The 23,681-nt window shown below is 43.6% G+C and overlaps 1 protein-coding gene across 1 annotated transcript in view; it reads right to left on the reverse strand.

Moving 5' to 3' along the window:
* Positions 1-21,951, reverse strand: part of LOC146831110 (carbonic anhydrase 13-like) — a 98,993-nt gene extending 77,042 nt beyond the window's left edge. Inside the window, exon 1 of the mRNA XM_085605340.1 lies at positions 21,574-21,951. Coding sequence (XP_085461466.1) covers positions 21,574-21,607 — 34 coding nt within the window. The 5' untranslated portion in view covers positions 21,608-21,951. The remainder of the gene's footprint in view (positions 1-21,573) is intronic.
* Positions 21,952-23,681: the final 1,730 nt, after the last annotated feature.

Here is a 23,681-nt window from a genome sequence, read left to right on the forward strand (position 1 = left end):
TTTCCTCTCTTTGAATACCAATGCTGCTGGCCGATCCCCAAACTTCGGCTCCATACGTAGCAACAGGGGAACACTGTAATTTAAAAATTTGAACAATAGCTTTAGTGGCGCCGATTTTCTTAGGGCGTGGGAGACTCAGGACGGAGTTGTTGGCTTTCGAGAACTTGCTCGTGGCGTGGGCCACATGCCCACTCCAGGAGCCGTTCGCAGCGAAAACCAACCCCAGATAAGGGAACTTATGGACAGATTCGAGTTTATCTGTTCCAATTTGAATAGTGCCGAGTTTCCTTTTGCCCGGCCCACAAGGCATAATAAAAGACTTTTTAAAATTAACTTTCAAATCCAGTCCCTCCATAAAATTTACAAAACTATGTACAAGCAGACGTAAGGCGTTTGGTGTACGTGCCAAAAGGACAGCGTCGTCTGCATATAAAAGTACGGGCAAGGGATTTCCTAAAATGATTGGGACATCGGGGGTAGCTTTCTTTAAACAGTTGGACAGGCCATTAATATAAATGATAAACAGCAGGGGTGCTAAAACGCACCCCTGTCTCACCCCCCTCCCTATCTTAATGGCTCCCGATACCTCTCCGCCCATACCAATACGTACCCGAGCTTTCAAGTCAGTATGGAGATAGGCTAAAAATCTAACAAGAGTGGCATCGAGACCATTTGACAGGAGAGATAACCATAGCTTGGATCTATTCACAAGATCGAATGCGGATGAAAGATCCATAAAAGCTAGGTAAACGGGGGATGAGCGAGCAATGCAGTATTTATCTATTATCAATTTTAAGTTTAGGCATTGCTCGACTGTTCCTACCCCACTCCTAAACCCCATCTGGCAGGGGTCTAAAAAGTCAGAATCAGACGCCCATACCAGTACCCTATTATAAATTATTCGTCCTAGTATTTTTAAAGTATTGTCCAGGAGGGAGATGGGACGATAGTTTACTGGATCAGATCTGTCTCCCTTTTTGTAAATGGGGACAATAATACTAGTAGCCCAGGTGGCAGGCATGGCTACATGTGGAAGACTATTAAAAATATTTAAAAGTATTGGTGTCCAAAGATCAACGTTAAATTTAAGGATATCTATAGGGAGGCCGTCTGGCCCGGGCGCCTTGTTGCCTAGGCTCTCTTTGATAGCTTTCCTGACTTCTAAGTCCGAAATCTCTAAGCCTGCTGTTTGGTTCAGGTTAGGGAGAGGTTGCTCATCAGAGGGGGCAGCATAAATATTAGAAAAATGGGTCTCCCAGGCTGTACTGGTTATGTTGCAACTAATTTTAGTAAGCTCTTTGCCCATTTCCCTCGTTCTCCTAACTGCCGTCCAAAATGGGCCGCTGCCACCCAGATTGGCGCTGATAACCAGCTTATCCCAGTGATCGGAGAGCAAATTTGCCTTCCTTTTCGATGTTTTTATCTTTATAGTTTTTCCTGGCGGCTCGAACAGCGTCCTTACACCTGGGATTGGCAGAGAGGGCCTTTCTTAACTCTCTATTGGCCACGGAGCAAGATGTATCAAACCACCGTGGCTCTTTATGGTCAGTAGAGAGTGGGACTGACAGGAGAGTTTTTATATTGGTGCATAAAGCTTCAAAATCAGTAATCAGTTCTCCATTATTTGTACTGGGGGAGGAGAGACATTTCAATAGATCCGGATATGCCTCCTGAATCGTATCTATAATGGCCCCACAATCAATTCCTCTCCATTTAAGGCGAAGGCCATCAATTGAGGGTGTGATATCCCTAGCTCCATTTAAATTCATAAAAATCGGACTGGGTGCGAGGTTAAAAATAGCAAACAAAGGATTATGATCGCTGAAGGACGTTTGCACCACAGAAGATTTGATTAAACAGTCCGTTAACACAGGTGATGCAAAAATGTAATCGATAATTGAACCGTTATCCCTGCCCTTAAACGTAGGGGCATAGGGAAAATTCATATCATACCCTACACTCATTACATCAACAAGATTAAAATCAGAGAGTATGCTAATCAGTTCCAAACCCCTGCGGTCATTACAGTGATCAAAGTTAGTGGATCCATAGTTATCTATAAGTTTCACATTAAAATCTCCCCCGATCAGAATACTAGTCTTAATATCTACTGACATGGAACAATCAATTATATTTAAAACCTTAGATAAAGCAACAAAATTTTTGTTCGGTACACCATTAAAATCATTATTGTAAAAATTGATTAAATAAATTGTGGTCTTTGATTTCAATTTATATTCCAAAATTTGAATGTTGGAATTAGCAAGGTTATCTAACTTCAAAACATTAATTGTACCGCCTGCCAAAATTCTAATCCCCGTAAAGAGTCCACCCACCGCTCGGCCAAAACTAGGTTTTAGAGATGTCAGGCTGAAACAGTGGTAGCCTTCGATATACAGGTTATCAACAGCCCAAGTCTCTTGGAACATGAGTATGTCTATGTCCTTAATTAGTTCGGTCCAGGCAGGGTCAGAGAGCTTGGATTCTAAACCTGCGACATTCCAGCTTAGGATTGATAGGCCGTGTTTGAACCCCTGGTTAATAAATGTGCACCTAGTATTCCCATTATCATAGATAGTTGATTCGTTTGAAATGGCCGGAGTGCTATCCGACAATATGATTTCTGGAACTACTGTTTTAGCATGGAGTGATGCAAGTGAATTTATGATTGTGGCATCCTCTTGGTTACAGGCTTTTGCATTCTTGCATGATTCATTATTAAGGGGTATGCTCAGTCAATCCTGTTCGTCTAATGATGATAGATAGTCGAACCGATTGAAAGTTGGGATATTGTACATTGGCCTGACTTGTGTCGTCTGTGCAAACTGGAATGGGTTAGGGATTGGGTAAGACCTATCCCTGTGATTGCTCTGACGCATGGTTGGGGCTTGAAAATGTTGTGGATGGTTGGGGGTAAGAATTGGCATTAGAGGTTGTGGATGCCAATTGGGGTTGTTGGAAAAGGCGGCATTTAGGTTCTGGTTTTGGGCAAAAAAGGGTGATTTGACCCTTGCACCAAAATTCATCTCTTGGTATGAGTTAATGGGGAAATTGTTGGGAGGGTTAACCGTGGCTTGTTCTGGAGGTATCAGGTGTCGATAAAAATATCCTAAGGGAAGGAGCGTGGTGTTAAATTCCCATGGCGATGGTAAAGGGGCGTTGGCTAGTGTTTTCTCTGCCCAATGTGGTTTTCTAAAACTAATAATGACACAGTCGCCCTCAAATTTTTTCCTAAGGGGTCCAATCCAACCCACCCGCTGTGTGTTAATAATCTCCCTTGCACCATCAATCGGGTAATTGCAGTTAGTAATTAGCCAGTGCAGGGTTTTATTTTTGAGTGATATGGGATTTTCATCCTGATCCTCTCTTAGTTTAGTAACGTTTACTAACACTAATACATATGCACCGCATTCCGGAGGAAGATTGATGCGGGCCGGAACTTGTCTGGGCGGTTTTGGGATGGGTTGGGTCAAGATAGGATTGCTTGTAGAAATTGAAGGGTGACCTGTGGTGCTCGCAGTTGAGAGTGTGGTATTCGCGGTGGTATTGATGCCAGGATCCTTTCTTTTATCTGTGGATTTGCTATTAGTGTGTGATGTTGCTGTTTTTTGTTTAGTAATTGGGCCATTGGCCAGCGCAACAGGTACAACTTTATCTGCATTATTTGGGGCGACTGGGGGTACTTGTAAGATAATTGTTTTGGGGCCTACTATATTGGTGGGGTTACTATTTTTTTTTTTTTGTACTGGTTGCAGGACCTCCCTTTAGGAAAATCTTAAGAGGGTTGCTCAATTAATCTAGCTGTTTTTCTAATCGAGCAAGCCTATTTTCGATTGGGGATAGATAAATGCTTAATAAATCCCCCAGTCTTTCCAACAGGGGGTCATATGCCTTGTCTATATTTCCGTTAGTGTTCGTTGTTCTGCCCTGCTGAACAGTTTCACTATCATCCCTCTGGGGTATTACCGTAACCTTAGTCGCGTTATGATTATTGTCAGGGACAAAGTTGGTATTTTTCCCAGGTTTCCTTTGTGCCCGGCCATATTTCCTGATCGTAGTTACCCGGGGCTTGGGTACGTGTAACTTCAGTTTTTGAACTGCCCCCTCACGCCTACCTCTAGCATGCCTGGTGTTATCAGCAGATTGTACTTTGGGAGAGGGGTTAATTAGTAAGTCAGGCGTTTTTTCCAGGTCTGTGCTAGTGTCGGTATCTGTGTCTAACAGGGGAATTGAGGCTGAGAGGTTAACCTCGCTAGGAATGGTGTGTATGTCAGCACAAACATCAAGTAGGGGTCTGATGTTATTAGGCATAATTTGTGCAGGTGTAGTGGCGGTAGCAATGAGGCCAAGCGAAGAACGTTTGGCATGCGCCAAGTCTTGTGATACCCTGCGTTCTAGTAGGTTTATGCCCTGGTTGATGGCATCATTGGCCTTAGAAATAAAAAGGTCAATGGGGCCAGTCACAGCGGCAGCAGTTTTGCTGCGGGTGCCTCTTGGGGCCATGCTGACAAATAATAACCCCTGTTCTGCGGTTTGGGTTGTTACGCAGGACTACAGATACAAGTATCAATGACACATAGCAAACATTATAGTTATAAGGCAGATAGTCCCGGAAATGATAGCAGTACCCACAGTTCCCAAATGAGGAATGGCCAGTGGACCAATAAACAGTACCTTCAAGTTGTAACGAATAGGTGAATAAAAGGAGGTGGCCCCGTCCCGTCCTCCTCGTGCCTCTGAGGGCCTCAGAGGGCCCGCCCTTGTCCCGGGCTTCTCCCGGCGCTGCCCGCGCGCGTCCCGCGTCGCGCACAGTGTTGGGAGTTTATTATTAGGAGGAGGAGGGGCTAACTGGCCACAGGTGCTCCTGGCTCACCGATTAGCGCTGGGCTGCTGGGAGTGGTAGTCCGTGTTCTTCCAGGTACACGGAGGGTGGCGGGGAACAGGTTGGCTTTTCTTCCCGTTTTCGACCCCCAGAAGTACGCCCTCAGTCCACGGGCAGCACAGGTTCCCCACTGCAGGCAGGACAGGAAAGGAAAAGCGCCGGCAAGAAAGCCTCACGCAGCGGCACCCGCGCCAGCGGGTGCGGCAAGTTGTGATGTACTGCGAGGCTAACTGGCCACAGGTGCTCCTGGCTCACCGATTAGCGCTGGGCTGCTGGGAGTGGTAGTCCGTGTTCTTCCAGGTACACGGAGGGTGGCGGGGAACAGGTTGGCTTTTCTTCCCGTTTTCGACCCCCAGAAGTACGCCCTCAGTCCACGGGCAGCACAGGTTCCCCACTGCAGGCAGGACAGGAAAGGAAAAGCGCCGGCAAGAAAGCCTCACGCAGCGGCACCCTATGACAATCCAAAATCACAGCACACTATGCCAATCCAAAATCACAGCACACTATGCCAGTGCAGAATGACAGCACACTATGACAATCCAAAATCACAGCACACTATGCCAATCCAAAATCACAGCACACTATGCCAGTGCAGTATCACAGCACACTATGCCAATCTAAACCACAGCACACTATGCCAGTGCAGAATCACAGCACACTATGACAATCCAAAATCACAGCACACTATGCCAATCCAAAATCACAGCACACTATGCCAGTGCAGAATCACAGCACACTATGCCAATCCAAAATCACAGCACACTATGCCAGTCCAAATCACTACAAACATCTATTGCTACCTTTAACGATAACCGACCATGGAAGAAACATTTATAGTTCAGTTTTTTAAGTGTCAAACTCTTCTTTTAGCAGCATACATGGCCAGTGTTCCTTCTAGGATCCTAGGCATGGACCTAGTACTGAAAAAAATAGCAACGTGCAGTCATGCTCCCAGCAAACATCGCCCATAGCTGGGTCACAGGCTTTTGCCGCAGCACAAATGTGTTAAAAATACAGGCTTTAACGGGCCACTGTATACTATGCGTTGGCTACAAAGCTGGGAAGATCATTTCAGTCAAAGCTCAGACTTTCAATGCTGCAAAACTCTCCTCTTTCTTCTAGTTTGCACAGAGCGAATCTATTTGTCACCAAAGAATTGAAACGTACCCAATGAACTTAGCTAAAGTCCATTTGAGGAAAAACGCACGGCAGAAAGAACATGCTTTGGCAAAGCCAATAGGTCTGGCCTCTGGAAGCTGGTGCAGTATTTAAAAATAATATCTTTTTATTAAAAACATGCTCCACAAACATTTAAAAGATGCAACACATACTGCCATATGCTTGCAATTAAACTTTTAAATAAAAAAATACTGTTGAGGTGGTTTTACTAGTGATATTGTAAATACCTAGGGGCATATTATCAACAGTTATATCGCCACATTTCCGGCACTTATCGTCGGAAAATCGGCAATTTTCCTATTGCGCAATCATCAAGGCGTCGCTAACATGCATTAGCGCATGTTAGCTGCCGTTTATGTAACGCTTCTTATGTTAGCGATATACATCGCTAATGAGATGCACAATAGGCATTCCTACGAAAAACATGAAAAAAGTCGCAAACATGACATTGCGGTATTTACAAAGCGGCCCCGAAACCGCAGAATGATAAAAAAAGCCACGGTAACTGCGGTTATTGCCGGATTCTTACGCCTGGTAAAAACTTGACTTAACCATGTTTTGTATGGGAGTTGGATTGTCTGGTTAATTCCACACTCCCCTATTAACAAGCTTTTCATTAGTGCTGTGAAATCATTGCTGGATTTCACACGCTAATGATGATTATCGGAGTCTATCGCTGGATTGTACATTGCCTGTTAGCAAAGCGTTGCCAATACGCCGCTAACACGGCGATGTAATTCAGCGATAATGAAAAACGCGCTAAGCGTGATTTGCGATATTTATCGTGTGTTCTTGGTAATATGCCCCCAAGTCTTTCAGTTTCCTTCGGCATTTTATTATTACTAGTTGTGAAGGAGAAAAGAATAAATCCCCACCTAACCACGGACACAAATCTTAGACAGCTATAATGTTACAATGTCACTTAAAGACTTTGTAACAGCAACTTTAAAAAAATGACAGATAATGAATCACCATCTAACTGGACACCAAACTGCAGCCAAAATAAATAGCTCGTATTTAAACGTAATATAAAAATAAATTGAAAAACCTTTGCTACTGAAAAGAAAAGTACTATTTTTTAGGTGGATGTGAATCAAGTGCAAACGCTTTGTGCAGTTGCTCAAAGTAAAGAGAGCCTCCTTTTCCCTTTCTTTTCTTTTCTTTTCATTTCTTTTTTTTCTTTTCTTTTCTTTTCTCGCTTCTTTTACTTTTTCTCATTTTCTTTTCTTCTTCTCCTTTACTTTTGTCTTCATTTCCTTTATTGTCTCCCCCTTCCTCTACCCCCCCATCCGTTGGACGTGCCTAGCCATGCCATGGGCACCGCCCTGTCTTGCGGTTGGGCACCACCCCTCTCTTGATGACCACTTCTTGTCACTGACGTGGGATGTTTTCTTTGCTCCTTATTGCTCGTCCTTGTCATGTTTCCATCGCTCTCCACTTGCCTTCTCCCTCCCCATCTTGGGTACTTACATCCTCTCTTGATGGGTGTTTTCACACAGTACTGTTCCCAATGGGACAACTAGGCTTGTTGCTCCTCGTCGGTCAGTATTCACAATTTTGAAGTTACCATCTGTATTGCATACAATGTGCGATTCCCCTCCCTCCCCCTCACTACCTGCCTCTCCCGCTCTCTTTTTCTTCTCCTCCTATTGTACGCTGCCCTTTGCCTTGAACTGCATTGTATCTATGCATCAATGGTGCGTTTTTCAATAAAGAATTACACCACAAAAAATACTAAATAAAGAGAGCCATTGGAAAGAAATGGACTAACCCATTGCACCCAGGCTGTATGCTGTGGTGGATGGAAGCAAACTGTGAATGACAAGTTAACAGACCAATAAATATAGCTTGCTGGCCCAAAGCCCCTCTATATGTTATATGTATACATTCATATAAAAAACAATAGTCTAGTGAGACAACTACCCCTGCCTGAATCCCTCGTCAACTGAGGACTTAAATCCCCAGTTAGAGTGACCATGGATCCCCCCTTCAATTCAATAGATCATCTTAGGACCTCAACAGTGAGCTCAAAAGCATGACCTTCAGGCTTAAAATTACCAAACTATAATGTTACTATAATATATTTTGTAAAAACATTGTGACAGAGTAACTATGGCATATGAGAAAATGTTGGACCATTTGGTTGGGCAACAAAAAATATAAGGACTGCCATAGGGGAAGCCAACATTTATAACAAAGACCTTTCCTGAGTTTTTTTAAATAATGATTGATAAGAAATATGGATAAAGCTGAAAAGAAGAACAATAACTGCACATTCCCGCAAGCAGTGTCTCTATGTTATTTGGGGCAGAGCTACATTTCTCCCTCTCTGGAATAAGTCGACGAAATTGCACTGTAAGACCTAAAATAACTAAGCTAAAATATAAGAAGATTGGCCAAATTGGGCAATTGTGTTGTATGGTGACAATAATTGGTTTTGCAGATGCAGACTGATCAGATAATTTCTACATTGAAAGCTATACAGTTTTATAAAATTAGTTGTTTTCATAAAATTTGGGTTAAATGTAACCCAAGACACACAACATGGATATTGCACAAAGCAAGGACTCCAAAAAGCAGAGGTATGCATGTTCGTGCTGCCCTTAAAAATGACCAGTGAGGGGATAACTGCTGCAATGACATGAAAATGATCAAAACATATATGGGCCAAAACCAATTTGCATGAGGGGTCTCCCAGCACTAATATTTTGAGGCTAAAATCCTGTGGAGCACATTATTACCTCACAATACGTTTTTTATAAGATGAAAAGCACTTAAAACAACTAGTCAATGATTTGAATCACTATGGGGCTGATTACGATGCCGGTCAGACCTACTTCCGATGTCCCGTAGGTCGGACTGCCGCGGCCACGTTAGAAGCAGTCGCATCGATCAATGTATTACGATGCATGTGAATGCACTGAAATCCTACTGCTGCGGTCCCGCCGACTCCAACCAAAAATTCCGACCGCAGAGGCGTTGGAAAGCCACATTGGAACTAATCAGAGAGCAGAACAGTGTTTGAACAGCCCACCCAACTAAAATGCGTGTTTCCGACAAGGCAGCCGAGGCGGTCCAACCACATCGCCTGAGCTAGCAGAGAAGGAGGCACAGATAGGCAAAAATCACCTCCACACAGCTGCATACTTCCTGTGTCGACATGGATCCTGCATTATAAGTCCTGCCACTGCTGTACCTGCTCAATGACAAAGAAAAACAGAAATTTTGTGGGCACAAGACCCGGTAGGTGACATACCAATCCCTCCAATGAGATCCCATAGCAAATCGATAGGCACCCTCAAAAAGCAGGACCCCACTCATGTCTGCATGTTTTTGGTTGTGTGACTAATGTATGTCCCAGTCATCACTCAGGGACACCTTGACAATATATTTATGTAGTGAAGCTGCACATGAGGGGGCTTCAAGCCTGTCACAGGGTGGAGTCATGCCAGTGTCGCGCACCAGTAAAATGAATTTGTTTTTGGTTAGATGGATATCCATAGGGGTCTCCATTCTAGCCACCATTTGGATTCACAACTACACAACTGACATAAGCATCAGTACCACCCTGCAGTTCCTGTAATGTCACTCCCAAGAGACTCATCGTAACACACTCACAGTCTCATTAGCTCTGAACATAAGCACTTCCATAATACACAACAAAGCCATATGTGTTGTGCATTGTTCCTATGCAACTCACAACGCATCGTAATGCTAAGATTCCTGGAATGGCCCATGTGTGAGGTCACTTGTATCAGATGTCTTGTACCAATGAAATAAGCTTTCAAATGTATATCAGATGCACCTCAAAGGTGTCATAAGACACAGTCACAATTACATAAGGCACACCCCTTTCACAGACCCTCCCAGGTAGAATCTACCCACTGCAAAGCCTCGGTGGTCTAAAGGCCACTTAAGAAAACAGTGAGTTGCATAGAAGGTTATGAAGTGTCTCTGGGTATGCCCGTCGTCAGTCCCGGTGGTCGCCAAAGCAGATGCTAATAATATCCCCAACTCATCTTACATATGTTACACTCACCGAAGGTGTGAATAAGACACAAATATGCACCACACCAATCACACCTTATGCAACTGCAGATGGTACAACAAACACACTGAAAACAGTCCATCCCCACTGTTGGCAGGTCAGAACTCCAGCATCACGAAAAGTAAATAAAGTAAGTCAGAGTAGGGTCTTCAACAACTAATGCAGCTAACAACCATTGGGAAACTTGTTGGGAGAACTGAGCTCCAGATTAGGACGGGCTGGTTTGAGATGTGGGAGGGGCTGGCTCAGATTTGGGAGGGCTGATCTGGGCTGTGGGAGGGCCTTGTTCGGGATTGGGAGGACTGGTTTGGGCTGTGGGAGGTCCGGCTTTGGGACTGGGAGGGCTGGGGTGCACTATCCATGGGATCCTGTACCCCCTAGGAGTACTGGGGGGTATAGAAGGGGTGCAGCCATATGTGGACAATTTGTTCTGCTGCTTTGCTGACTTGGGGTGGGGTTGTGAATCTGTCCTTTTTCTTTTGGGAGGAGGTACTTTGGGATCTGTGCCGGTGGATTTCCTACCCTTACCCCCTTGTGGTGCAGTGGTTGTAGCAGTAGGTTGCAGGACAAGTCTTTTTGTTGTTGATATTAGTAGGGTAGGGTATTGTTGGGAAACCAACCCTCTTTGGTTTGTGATGGGGAGTGGCATCTGTGGGAGGGAAGAAGTCAAGGGCAATCATGGTAAGAGTCCTGGGTGATTTTAGAGTAGATGAGGTGAGGGGTTGGGTTGGGTGTAGGAGGTAGAGGAATGCGAGGTGGCACATGTGGATGCGTGTTTTGTATGGCCATGTCTCTGAATATCTGTCTGTTTGGCTGGTGAATATGTGTGTGGCTTAGTCATGCATGCAGTGTCTGATGTTGTGGCTGTTGGATCGGGGTGTGTGCTCTCTGTTGTTGAAGAGGATGGTGTTGTAGGTGTTGTCTCTGGCTGTCTATTGTCTGGTGTGTGTGCTGGTGGTCTGGTGGCTGCAGTGTGTTCGTGTGTGTCTTTGGGAGTGGATGTGGCAGGGACTGTGGGTGTGGTTCTTATGTGAATGTCAGTGGATGTTGTGGGGATGGTGGTGAGTGATTGGTGTGTGAATGTGCTGTGTTTCTGTCTTTTATCTCTGTGTTGGAGTGTCCTGCTTGTGGTACGTGATGTCGATACATGCTCAGGTGTGTGTAGCTTCATGAATAGCATTGTAGGTTTTGCTCCATTCTGCATTACTATATACCTTGTGTGCGCAGGGCGACACAAAGCCTATGATAAATATGCCACCAGGTCTCTTAGAAGCTGCAGCACTTTCTGGAAAACACTCCCCACAATGATTATGGGCAAGGTGGTAATATTGAATATAGTTATATTGCCCAAAAAGTTAGAGGCCTCACTTATGAGGCCCCTTGCGCCACCAGAACGTCACTTTTTGTGACGCTCCATAGTGCAGGAGCCTGCACTATCTTTATCAGGCAGCACTAAGCCACTTTGTTTGGCTTTATACTGCCTGATAAATATCGTTCCCTTTAACGCAGTTTTCTGCGTTAGAGGGGCATGCAATGGGTGTTCCTGGGGGCGTTCCCGGTAATATCCATGGCTATTTGATACTGCCCCAGATTTATGAGGAATCGTAAATCTGAGGCAGCGCCAAAAGCATACGCCCAGGCACAACAAGGAGAAATATCTTTCAATAAATGTCCAAACAAATAAAATTTAAAAAGAATTTAAAAAGGCATTTACAACAAATATTATACAAATTGTAAAAGAAATAAAAATATAAGAAAATACTATAAAATTATAAACAAATATTAATAAAAATATATTTTACCAATATTAGGAAAATTATTGGAGACTGGCAATAATAGATATACTATTCCCACTCCAGTTTATGCAACAGTAGAGAAAGTGTACGACTGCCGAGGAGTTAAATATATTATTCCAACTCCAAACAGCACAACAGTAGGGAAAGCGTTGGACTTCGGAGAGAGGTTATGTTTACTATTGCCACTCCAGTCTGTGCAACACTAGGAATAGCGTAGGACTTTGGAAGGGTTAATTTTACTATTCCCACTCCAATGTGTGTAACAGTAGGGAAAACATTGGACTTAATAGAGGGGTAAGATTTACTATTCCCACTCCAATCTGTGCAACAGTAGGAAAAACGTTGGACTTTCTGAGTGTCAAGATTTACTATTCCTACTCCAGTCAGTGTAACAGTAGGGGAAGCGATGGACTTTGAAGAGGTTAAATTAACTATTCCCACTCCAGTCTGTTTAACAGAAGGGAAAGTGTTGGACTTCAGTGGCATAAGATTTACTATTCCGACTCCACTCTGTGAAACAGTAGGGAATGCGTTGGCTATAGAGTAGTTACATTTACTATTCCCACTCCACTCTAAGCAACAGAAGGTAAACTACTTCACTTCAAACAGATTTTTATTTGAATAACTAATAATTTAGTAAAAATATAAAACTCAAAATATAAATTTCACTTAACAAAAAACATATTTTAGAAAATGTATAAACAATATAATACATAATTTTTAATTAAAAAAATAAAGGTTATTTAATTATTACTTAATTAACTTTCCACCCTCTACTCCTACAAACCTAGAAATCCACACCTAAAATATAACTAAAAAAAATATGACACAATTTACATAATGGATAACCAATTACATAATTAATTAACAATTAATTATTATTTAATTAACTTTCCACCCTATAACCCTACAAACCCAGCATCCAACACCTAAAATATAACTAAAATATGTAATTATTGCACAACTTACATGGTTATTAATTAATTAAATATTTAATGATATATTAACAAATATTATTTGGCAATTATTGCTTAATTAACTTCCCGCACTATACCCCTACAAACCTAGCAATCTGCATCTAAAATATAACTAAAACAAATGAGTATCACATAATGTATATAATTTATAATAATTAATAATTAATTAAAAACTCATTGTTAATTATTATATTTCTTCTTTAACTTCCCACCCTACACTCCTACAAACCCAGCAGCCTGTACCTAAACTATAACTACTTACACAATTTGCATAGTTAATAAACAATTCAATAATTAATAATAAATTATAAGTTAGTTGTTAATTAATTATTACCTAATTCATTTCCCACCCAATACCCCAACAAAGGTAACAACCTGCACCCAAAATATCAGTAAAATACATCAGTATTACATAATATACACAATTAAAATCAATCACATACTTACTTAAAAATTATTAATTCATTCATTATTACTTAATTAACTTCCCACCCTATCCCCCTACAAATCCAACAACCTGCTACGACACTCTAAATTACTATTAGCAATTAAATAGAAAATTCTAAACCACTTAAAATTGCAAACTATATTAAAAAAATAATAACAATTATACAAAGAATAGTAACACAAAATTAATATATGAACTAAAACACATTAAAATTATTAAAAAAACATATTCTTTATAACTATGGACCCGAGTACTATGGCGGCCGGACAAGCGTCCGACTGCCATCTCAGCAGGATTGCGACCAATCGACTTGTAGGCGGCGGTCCCACCCACCAAATTATGATGTGACCACTGTGTAGGCGGTCGGAATCAAGGGTTTTTGCATTTTGGCTTGTGCTGTGGCCCAAAAAGGGCCTCAGCACCAGCCGCAATGGAAAAAGGGATGTTTTGAAACATCCATGCACCGTGTACCAGGCACCATGTGGTGCCTGGCACACAAGGCATGAATGTTTGGGGGGCACCACAGGTGCCCCCAGGCCTCATAGCAGAAACCCACATGGGATGGGGGCCTTGCTAGGATCCTCCAAAGTTCCTTTTTGACAGCCTTTGCATGATGGTCGGACCACCATGGAAAGGCTGTCGGAAAGGGTCATTATAATCCTTATGTTGATGCTTGAGCAGGCACCGCCCCTATTGTAGGGAATACAAGCTGACTGACGGGCCGACGGGCTCCGTGAGGACATTGGAAGTGTTAACTGGTCTCTCTAACCTATGTAGTCTGACCGACTGCATCGTAATGCGGTGGTCAGACCGTTCTGCTGGATGTCGGTCAGACCGCCACCAACGGCCTGTCGGTGGCAGTCTGGCCAACATCCTAATGAGGCCCCATATTATTTTAAACAATATTAACAACAACAACATTCTTAACAATGATATTACTTACCTGAAAAAATGATATTCTTGGCAAGTATATTCTTATTATTATAATTATTATTATAATTATTATTATTATTATAATGATATTCTTGGCATATTCCTGTATCACAATATTATTTTTTCCTGATATTTCTGTCTCCTGATATTTAGAAGTCAATATTTTGTCCAAATACCTGCCCATGAAGAACTTTAAAGAGATAGATCTGTTGTTATTTCTGGTAATTTGGAAAAAGGACAAGCGTGGAGTAGCAGAGCACAAAGTATAGCTTCTTGGCTTCGAGAGAGGATTGGAAGTCCCCGGCTGTGAGCTCTATCATATTTTGGCACAGCTGCAATAGGTCACCAGGTGGTTTATGGAATTACCCTCTGCTGAGCTAAGTTGGTTGGCGACAGGTCCTGATTCAAACTCCTGGAAAGATGAGGAAGCTCATGTGACTGCTTAAAGTGTTTAGATACTGCTGGATCCAATATATTTGCAGGAAACTGGATAAGAATGTTCATGCCCTGTGGTACCGACAAGGACATTGACTGCTGGGTAGCATCTGTGCTTGTTACTCTGAGGCACCTATGGCAGGGGATGATGGGTGATCTATATGAGGCAGGCAGACTGAAGTATTTTCAACTCTTAGCGCAGACTATGGGATACCAATTTTTAAATGGTTGGGCTAAAATGGCACAGCCGCCATTTGAGTGCAGCTGTACACAGATCTCATCCTTGAATTCAGGAGTTCCTATCAGTGAATCCTTTCCATGACTTCGTACACTCACAGGTTAAACTATTACGAGAGACCTGCAAGAGCCCTGGACACGCCTGGTATTTCTTAGTGACAAGGAGAACAAACTTACAATCCATGAAATGTGAACAAGTATGTATTATAGGAGAGAAGAGGACTGTACACTGTGGGTCAAAGAGTGGGCAGGTAAAAACCCAGAAAAGGTGCTATTGTCCACCAAAGCAGTGTGCAATGAACTGTAAAAATTGTGCAGCACCCATGGAGTGTAGATGGATGTGAGAAATGAGCTGTGTTCTGTAAAATGTGTGTACCAGTAAAAAGAGTGCCGTGACCTGTAAAACGTATGGGGGCATATTTACCTACATCTGATGCAGCACAGAAACCAAAGCCACTAGCTGCATCAAAGGGAGAGAGCAGAACAGTGCCATATCTACTAAAATATTCTACAGTTCCTCGCTCCCCAGCCCATGCACTTTAGGCCATGTTTCAAAAGGCACACTCCCTTGTGGGTGTTGCCTGATGTTTAGCACAGGTTTTGTACTGGAGGGGTACCCTTCAAATACAAAATACTAGGGTAGAGTAGTACACCACACATGGAAAGTGGGACACGTTTGGAGAAAAAAAAACGTTTCTCCAATGTCACACCTGCCTCAAGGAGGTGTACATTTTTAGTGTATGTTTTTGGTACAAAGCCATATCTACCTTTCTTTGTGGATAATACTTTGCATCAAAATTCATGGGTGGTTGATGGAAACACACATGCACCACCCATGGAACAGCTCCTTCATGCAAAGTAGTACAAAACAGAGCATACTGCTACTTTGAGTTACCTTAGGGCTACTTTTCAATGCAAAACAAGATTTGTGCTATAAAGTAAAGCCCAATACAACATTTTGCGAAACTTTGTGCCACTTTTATGATTCAAACTCAGCACAAAAGTGTTAGTAATTATGGGCCATGGAGTGGGACCTTTATTGTTTGTTCAGCAAAAAACATGTGCACTATTCTAAAAATAAAACAGTTTTTTCCCTGTTTTACATCCCAAGATGGTGTCCAGACTTAATACCCCTTTGGGATTTCCATCATGGTCACTCTGCAAATGTTGGCTCTTATTCTAGATAGGCATTAGATTGCTCTGGAGTTTGTGCTACATTTCAAGACTCTTCATTGAATGGTTTAGGGCCCTTAATATGGTCAACGGTCAGAAAAAAGAGTAGATGTCCTATGTCTCAGGATCAGAATATTCACAATTTAGAGAATAAATGAAGATTTTCAATACCTTACCGATTACTTTTGCACTGTGCATGCAACAATGCCTGCCAAGGACCCTAGAAACATTTGGAATGAGATGCAATGCCATATATTTGCCGATAGCTGAGAGATCAGAAGAGATGTTGATAGATCAGAAGAGGTGCCAGTTGAAGATGCACATCCACACCTACAAAGCCCTACACAACCAGGGACCAGCTTACATCAATTCCTGCCTGAACTTCCACCAACTCTCCAAACTTCAGCGTTTCACCTCCCTCTCCCTCGCACACACACCTATTGTGTCCACCGAAGCAACAGTGGAAGACGCTCCTTCTACTACCTCGTGGCAAATTCCCGGAATGACCTCCCCCTTCCCCTCCAGACCTCATTCTCCCTTCTAGAATTCTGGAAAGGACTCAAGATTTGGCTGTTCAACTGAACATGCTTGAAGCAGCAAGGCCCTCAGTGCCTGGATACCCTTGCTGCACTTTATAAATCCTGTTTGATTGATTGATAGCCAATTGTACGCTATAGAAGAGCCACATGACAATAGCAGTAACAATTAGAATAAACAGTGATCGCACTCTCCATCTGTCTGCAGGCTCGGATTCCATCCCATAGTTTGTCACTTGAGCTTGTTAGTATTTCCGCTGCATTGCCAGTGGCTTAGAAAAACATCTGTAATTTGCATTTGAAGCATTATGAAATGCATGATCATTAATTCATGCATTTCTAATAATGCAATAGTGTACAGAGCCTAGCTACTAATAATACAAAAACAGGCTAACAGTTGTTTTGCTTGGTATAATCACTCCTTGTGCTTTGTAAATCATACAACTAAAACAAATTTGAAAAAAACACATACAGTAACATTTAACATTTAGAATTTCAAATATCACACTCTTCTATTACAAGAGACAACTTTCTAATGATATAGTCTCATTTGGTTACCAACTTTACACTAACTACATAGCTTTTTGGGTCCTTTTTTGCAATTTGACAGCATCTTGTGGCAATGTGCATTGGCAACAAGTATGCACCTGCCTACAATGGACTGAATATAGCTCTAGCCCTGAATGAAGACAAGATGTTTTGAGGTTGAGAACAAAAAGTATTTTAAGAACAGAACTTCTTATGGCATGCATTCAAATTGATAATGTATTGTTTATTTGCTAGTGATCTTTGTCAAAGAATCGTTTTTTTTTTAAAAGGTGGCCAGCCCTGGTTGGATCTCTGCAGATGGCATGAAGTGCAGGTGCAGTCGTCCATAAAGGCAAAAGTCATCATGCATCAGAATTGACAGGTGTGTATTTGACCCTTCCAGTCCATGTAAACACCCACAGTCTGCACTGCCTGGCGTCTGGTGGCAGCTGTTTGGTGGGGCGGTGTGTGTGTGTGTGTGTGTGTGTGTGTGTGTGTGTGTGTGTGTGTGTGCGTGCGTGCGTGCGTGCGTGCGTGCGTGCGTGCGTGTGTGTGTGTGTGTGTGTGTGTGTGTGTGTGTGTGTGTGTGTGTGTAAGTGCTGTACTTGTGCTGTCTGCTGCAGATAAAAAACAAGAGACTGAATTCAGTACACATTGCACATATTAGATAAGACTTAAATGTGAGATGATGTAGAGAATTGCCAGGTTACTCACTGGTAATCTTCATCACTCTGATTTGTGGTCTTTCCATTCTGTTCCTTACAAGTGAGCAGCTTGTCTGCCCTGCAGAAACCTTTTGTCATAGCAACTTCCCCTAATATGGCGCTGCCTACCCTGTCCGGCATGCATAAAGTGTGAAGTACGACACAACAACATCCTGAGAATACCAAAGAAACCCAAGACAAAGAAAAACAAACAATCACCTGAAATAAAAGAAAACAGGGAAGGAGGGACGAGCCCAGGAATGGAACGGGAAGAGCAGGACTCGGAGTAATGAAGATTACAGTCAGTAACTGGGCATTGCCTCCTCACCCATCTTCCTGTTCCATTCCTTACAAGTGAGCCCATACCCAAACGAAAAGGTGATCAAAAACACAAAGACAAGAAGGATGCAGCAGAATCAACAGGTCAAATTTAATTGAAACAGGAACAGTACAGATCACAAATAATGTACAGCAGACAAAACATGAGAGCCTAAAGCAGTTAGAAGGGTACGCTGTCACTTGGCTGGCAATCGGATCTTCTTATTTACCTCCTAATATAAGTGCCCAAGTTGTGTAGAGAGGGATAGCAAATGACGCATAGGATTGAGAGATGTATGCTAGGTTGAAAATAAAAGTTGTGATTTAAATCTTTAGTGAGCTGTGGATTATTACAATATTGCAGACACCATAGTACTGATTATTAAAGCTTTATAAAAATCAATGTTTGGTTGTATTGCATTAGTTTGAAAATCATCAAGTTCTAGTAATGGACTAACAGTGGACTTTTCCATCTGCAGAATATACTGAATGACCAGCCCTAATGTAGGTGCTAGAGTTGTGTAGAGAGTGGTAGCAAATGAGCCCATACACAAGCGAAAAAGTGAGCACAAACACAAAAACACAAAGCCCAGATGGATGCAGCAGAACCAACAGGTCAAATTTAATTGAAACCGGTACAGTACAGATCACAAATCATGTACAGTAGACAAAATATGAGAGCCAAAAGTAGCAGATGCAACCATCCCCAACTGAAGGCAGTAGTGGGACACAAAAGTATGGGAAGAGGCCCAAGTAGCAGCATTACAAATATCACACAAGGAGGCACCCTTAAACATGGCCCAGGAGGAGGAAACCCCACAAGAAGGCCCCTGGACAGAAGAAGGAAGAGGACAGTGCACAGTCTCATGGGACAGGACCACTGCACACTTCAACCACCGACTCAAAGTGGACAGAGGAGGCTTCAAACCTATGCCAGACATCCCGTAGGCGACAAAAAGAGAATAGTCCAGATAGATGCAAGGAGCCTGCAACACATCAAGGGAATGCTGAACCTCCTCCTCAGGGGAGGAAGGAACAGGAAAGAACACATGAAAAACAATATCCTCCTGACAGTGGAAGGCATACAAGACTTAAACGGACTAGTCCGCAAGATCACCTTGTCTGAACAAAAATGCAAAAAAGGGGGGAAGTCAGCAAAGCCCCAATCTAATCAACCCCCCACCCGAAGAAATGCCCACCAAAAAAAGAACCTTTGCAGAAAGGAACTTAAGGTCAACAGAAAGTAGGGGCCCAAACGGGGGACCAGTCAACACCTGAAGCACCAAAGGAAGATCCCAAGTGGCAACCAGAGTACAGGAGACAGGCCGCTGAAGCAAAAAACTCTGCAAAAGTCAAGACACCAAAGGGGAGACAGAGGCCACTGCAGAACCCCAGATGGCAAAAATGGCAGCCCATTGAGCATGGAGAGTGGAGACAGCAAGAACCAACATAAAACCATCCAGCAAACAATCCAAAGACCGAGAAGGATCACAGGAAGAAGACAAACCCCGCTTACTACACCAGGATTCAAAGTTCTTCCAATGCCGCACATAAGACTTCAGTGTCAAAAGCCCATGAGACAACTGAATACTCTGAGACACCTCCAACGAACATCCCTGATCCAACAAATTGAACCTGTCAAGACCCAAACCTCTATCCGGAGGCGAAGAAGAGAGGACTCGCTGAGAAGGGGGGCAAGCAGAGGAGATGGGGACAGAGGAAACTGCCAATGGGGACATATCGTAAAACCCTGAAGGACAGAAAAACAGGGCCTCCGAGACCATTCTGGCATCACCAGAAGCAGCGCCACTTGATCCATCCGGACCTTCCTGAGGACCCGAGGAATCAAGGAAAAAGGAGGGAAAGCAAACAGGAGCCCCTGAGACCATGGGATGGAGAAGGCATTGATCACCCAGGCCAACCTTGAGGAAATAAGGCTGCAGAACAGCGGAAGATAGGCTGTCTCCTCCAAGGCAAAGAGATGTAGCCAAGGAAGGCCAAACATGGAGACAATCTGCAGAAAAAGAAGAGGAGAGACACACATGGCTATGGACGAGGGTAACACCCATTCTCCCTACCTGGAAGATAAGCTGCAGAGAGAGAAAGGAGATTCTGCTCGGCCCACAGACCTATCTTCATACAAAAGCATATTTAGCATTACGCTTTGGGAAAGAAGCAAACTATATCTTTCCTTCAAAAAAGAAAAGTGTAATACCGCCAGTGATGTTCTGTGCACTGTGTTAAATATGATGTGCATTACCTTTGAATGAGCACAATTATTCTCAGACGTGTTTTTGCAATATTTTAGAGGGCCCATAACTGGTGTGCTGAGCAAGGCAGCAACACCAGAAATATGCTGCTCATGTGTTTTAAAACGATTTAAAATCTGAGATTTTACAGTAAATTTCCACTGTTGTCCCAAATAAATGACAAACGTAGTCTATTATGACTGTCAACATGGCAGTGATGTTATCCTGATCTGTGAGAGTCGACAAAGAATCTGTGAGAGGGTGAGTAAAGTGAGGGTCATGTTGGGTAGGAGGCAGGGTGACAGCGTCTTCAGTCAGCGAACAGCAATGTGGACTGTCAGTCTGCATGTCTCATGGCGATGACAACTACTGTGATGCATTCAGGGGAATGCAGCTTTTTCCCACTATTGCACTCTGGGTCCCCTTTACCAGATGAGCCTTTCTGCCACCAAGGGCGTAGGTGTCACTAGGGCAGCAGGTGTAGTGGCAATGGGATCCCGGGGTGTGAAGGGCCCACTGCACCCCAATGCTACATGTTTATAACAACCAATCCGTGACATCCGGGTCCCATTTCCAAACTAGCATTTGAGCTCAGGGCACCCATGACGAGCCACTGTCTGCCAAATGCATTGAGGCTAATTTTGATGCAATTGAGAAAAAAAGTCCAACATTCTCGAAAAAACAACTAGTAAATCTAGCAATACTTTGCTTATTTCTTCGGTACTCCTGCCACCTTCTATGCAATACGTTTATTACTTAGTGCAGGTAAGCAGACACCAGACATGTATTCTGTGTGTTCAGTGTCGCAATAGAAACGGCACTCTATCGGATTTTTAAGCGAAGACCCATCTACCGCTGCAGCTGCTGAACTGTCGGGGGCTAGGCCGCTAGTCTCGTCTTTCTTACTAGTGTCAGATGGCTCACGAGCAATAATTCAGAATTCAGAAGGAGAATTCAACTATTCACCAAAGCAAAAAATCTCTGACATGCCAACTCGGGTGATTGTGACTGTAGAGAAGGCACGGGGTGCATTCCAGAGCACTGGATGAGGGGCACAGGAGGTTAGCTGGCTTAGATGGGACCCTCTGCACCCCATCCAAAGAGCCCGGGTAACTTCCGCGGTGACATACCGTTGTGCTCGGCGTAGCCCCACGAAAGCGCCATTACTTTCCTGCCTCGCGCTGCTGCCTCCCTCCGATTCTTTTCAGTCGGCCAGTCCTTGAGAGGGCAACAGAGTTGTTTATTCCCTCATCTCCCTCTCACCAACGCCTTTACCTCACCAGCAGGTGGACTTGGATCCCAGAACCCGGGGGCGGAGAGATATCGGATAATGCTCTTTCGTCAGTGACGGCGACCAGCACATCCGACAGTCCACTCCCACGTTCGACAGCAGCACTTCCCCGCATTAGCCCTCAGTCCTTCACCCAGCGCGCAGCCAGGATCTGGCCTCGTCTGCACTGACAAGCAGCTCCTCGCGCATCCGTGGTCTAGGTGTGCGCTCACGAGTCGAGGTTTGAGGGAACATATACATATATATAAGGCAATGTGGCTCCCTTGTGTGGAAAAGTGAACTTTAAACGTTGGGGTGCTGTAATAGCCATTGCAATTGTGAAATGCCTGCTCACAGCCGGTTAAGTAGTTCAAGTGCTGCTGTTCTGTTTGTGAAAGTGATTGCAGGATTCTGTAATGCAGGTTGAGGTTGTACAGATACTTGCAGGGAGTGTAGTAGAGCAAAGTTAAAACTCTTCTTTCTTACTTCTCAGTGGGTCATACCGCTCATTTTGGTTAGTTGTTCCGTTTTCTTAAAACACCGAACTCTCATTGCTTTCCAAAGGGGAATGGTGAGAAGGCTGTAGGGTCCTCCCCAGCCTGGGTACATGCAAATGATCACGTCACACACAAGCTTGGTTTTACTCGTCTTTATTCCTCAGCGTGTAACCATTGACTGACATTCTACATCATGAATTCCACACCCACGCACTGACGTCACTGTTCTACGGATTCCGTCAGGAACCAAAGGGTCTCATCATCTCTCATTCATAAGACACTGCATCTCCCCCTTTGTTAAATAAAAAGTTCCAATAATACATATATACATTACAACTCTTCCATATGTCATTTTGGTGCTCAAATCAATCGCCCAGATCTGGTCATGTGAGGCTGAGGAGATACCAGAGAAGGGTCAATGACTGGCACTGGTGACAGAGACATCAGAACAGTCATTGGACTCTCTGGATTTTCAGGTGGATAAGTCTCTGGCGAAGGTTTATGCAGGTGCTTGAAATACAAAGAATCTCGAGTAATGCACTTTCCAGGATGGTGAGCAGTCACAGTGTGTCCTTTACTAATCACAGCCCGCAGTGGGTCAGCATCAAAAAGACCATCAGACTTGCGCTTCTGTTTCTGCCTGACAATTACTTGGTCTCCTCTGTTGAAGACAGTGTTTTAAGCACATTGGCATCTATCCGCGTAGGTCTTCTTTTTGCATCTGTGTGATGAATCAGTGTTTGGAAGTTTATTAATGTCAATAGATCTCTCTGTGGTCCATTGTGGCAATTTGGTTCCCATGGCTCTCTCAAACATTAAGATGGTAGGGCTCTCACCCGTGGTAGAATGGGGAGATTTTTTCTATTTATAAAAATGTCATATAGCATGAAAGTGACCCATGAGGATCAGATCAAATGGTCATGTGGAACAATCCCCACACCATGCTCTGAAGCATCTGTCTGCACCACAAATTCTTTTGGGAAGTTGGGTGGCTTAAACGGGCGCCGAGAACATGGCAGATTTCAGGGCATCAAAAGCTTTCTGACAGGTGCCAGTCCTGTTCACTTTCCTGGGCCACTTCCTGGAATTCATCTCATTCAAGGGGGCAACAATGGTACCATACCCCTTGACGAGCCTCCTGTAATAACCGGTGAGGCCTAAGAAGACTCTTACCTCTGTCTGGGTCTTGGGGGGTTCCCAAGCCAGAATGGTGTCAATCTTAGGCAGTAGGGGTGCCACCTGGCTGCTTCCTACCTGGTGCTCTAAGGACACCACTGATCCCTGCCCAATCTGGCACTTGCTGGCCTTGATTGTGAAGCCTGCCCTCTACAGGGCCTCCAACACTTCCCAGAGGTGTTGCAGATGTTCCTCCCAAGTGGCACTGAACACTGCAATGTCATCCCGGTAGGCAACACTGAAATCCTCCAGTCCAGCCAACACCTGGTTGATCAACCTCTGAAAGGTGGCAGAG

This window comes from Triturus cristatus, chromosome 5_1 (genome assembly GCF_964204655.1).
Source record: "Triturus cristatus chromosome 5_1, aTriCri1.1, whole genome shotgun sequence".
In the NCBI taxonomy this organism is placed as follows: Eukaryota; Metazoa; Chordata; class Amphibia; order Caudata; family Salamandridae; genus Triturus; species Triturus cristatus.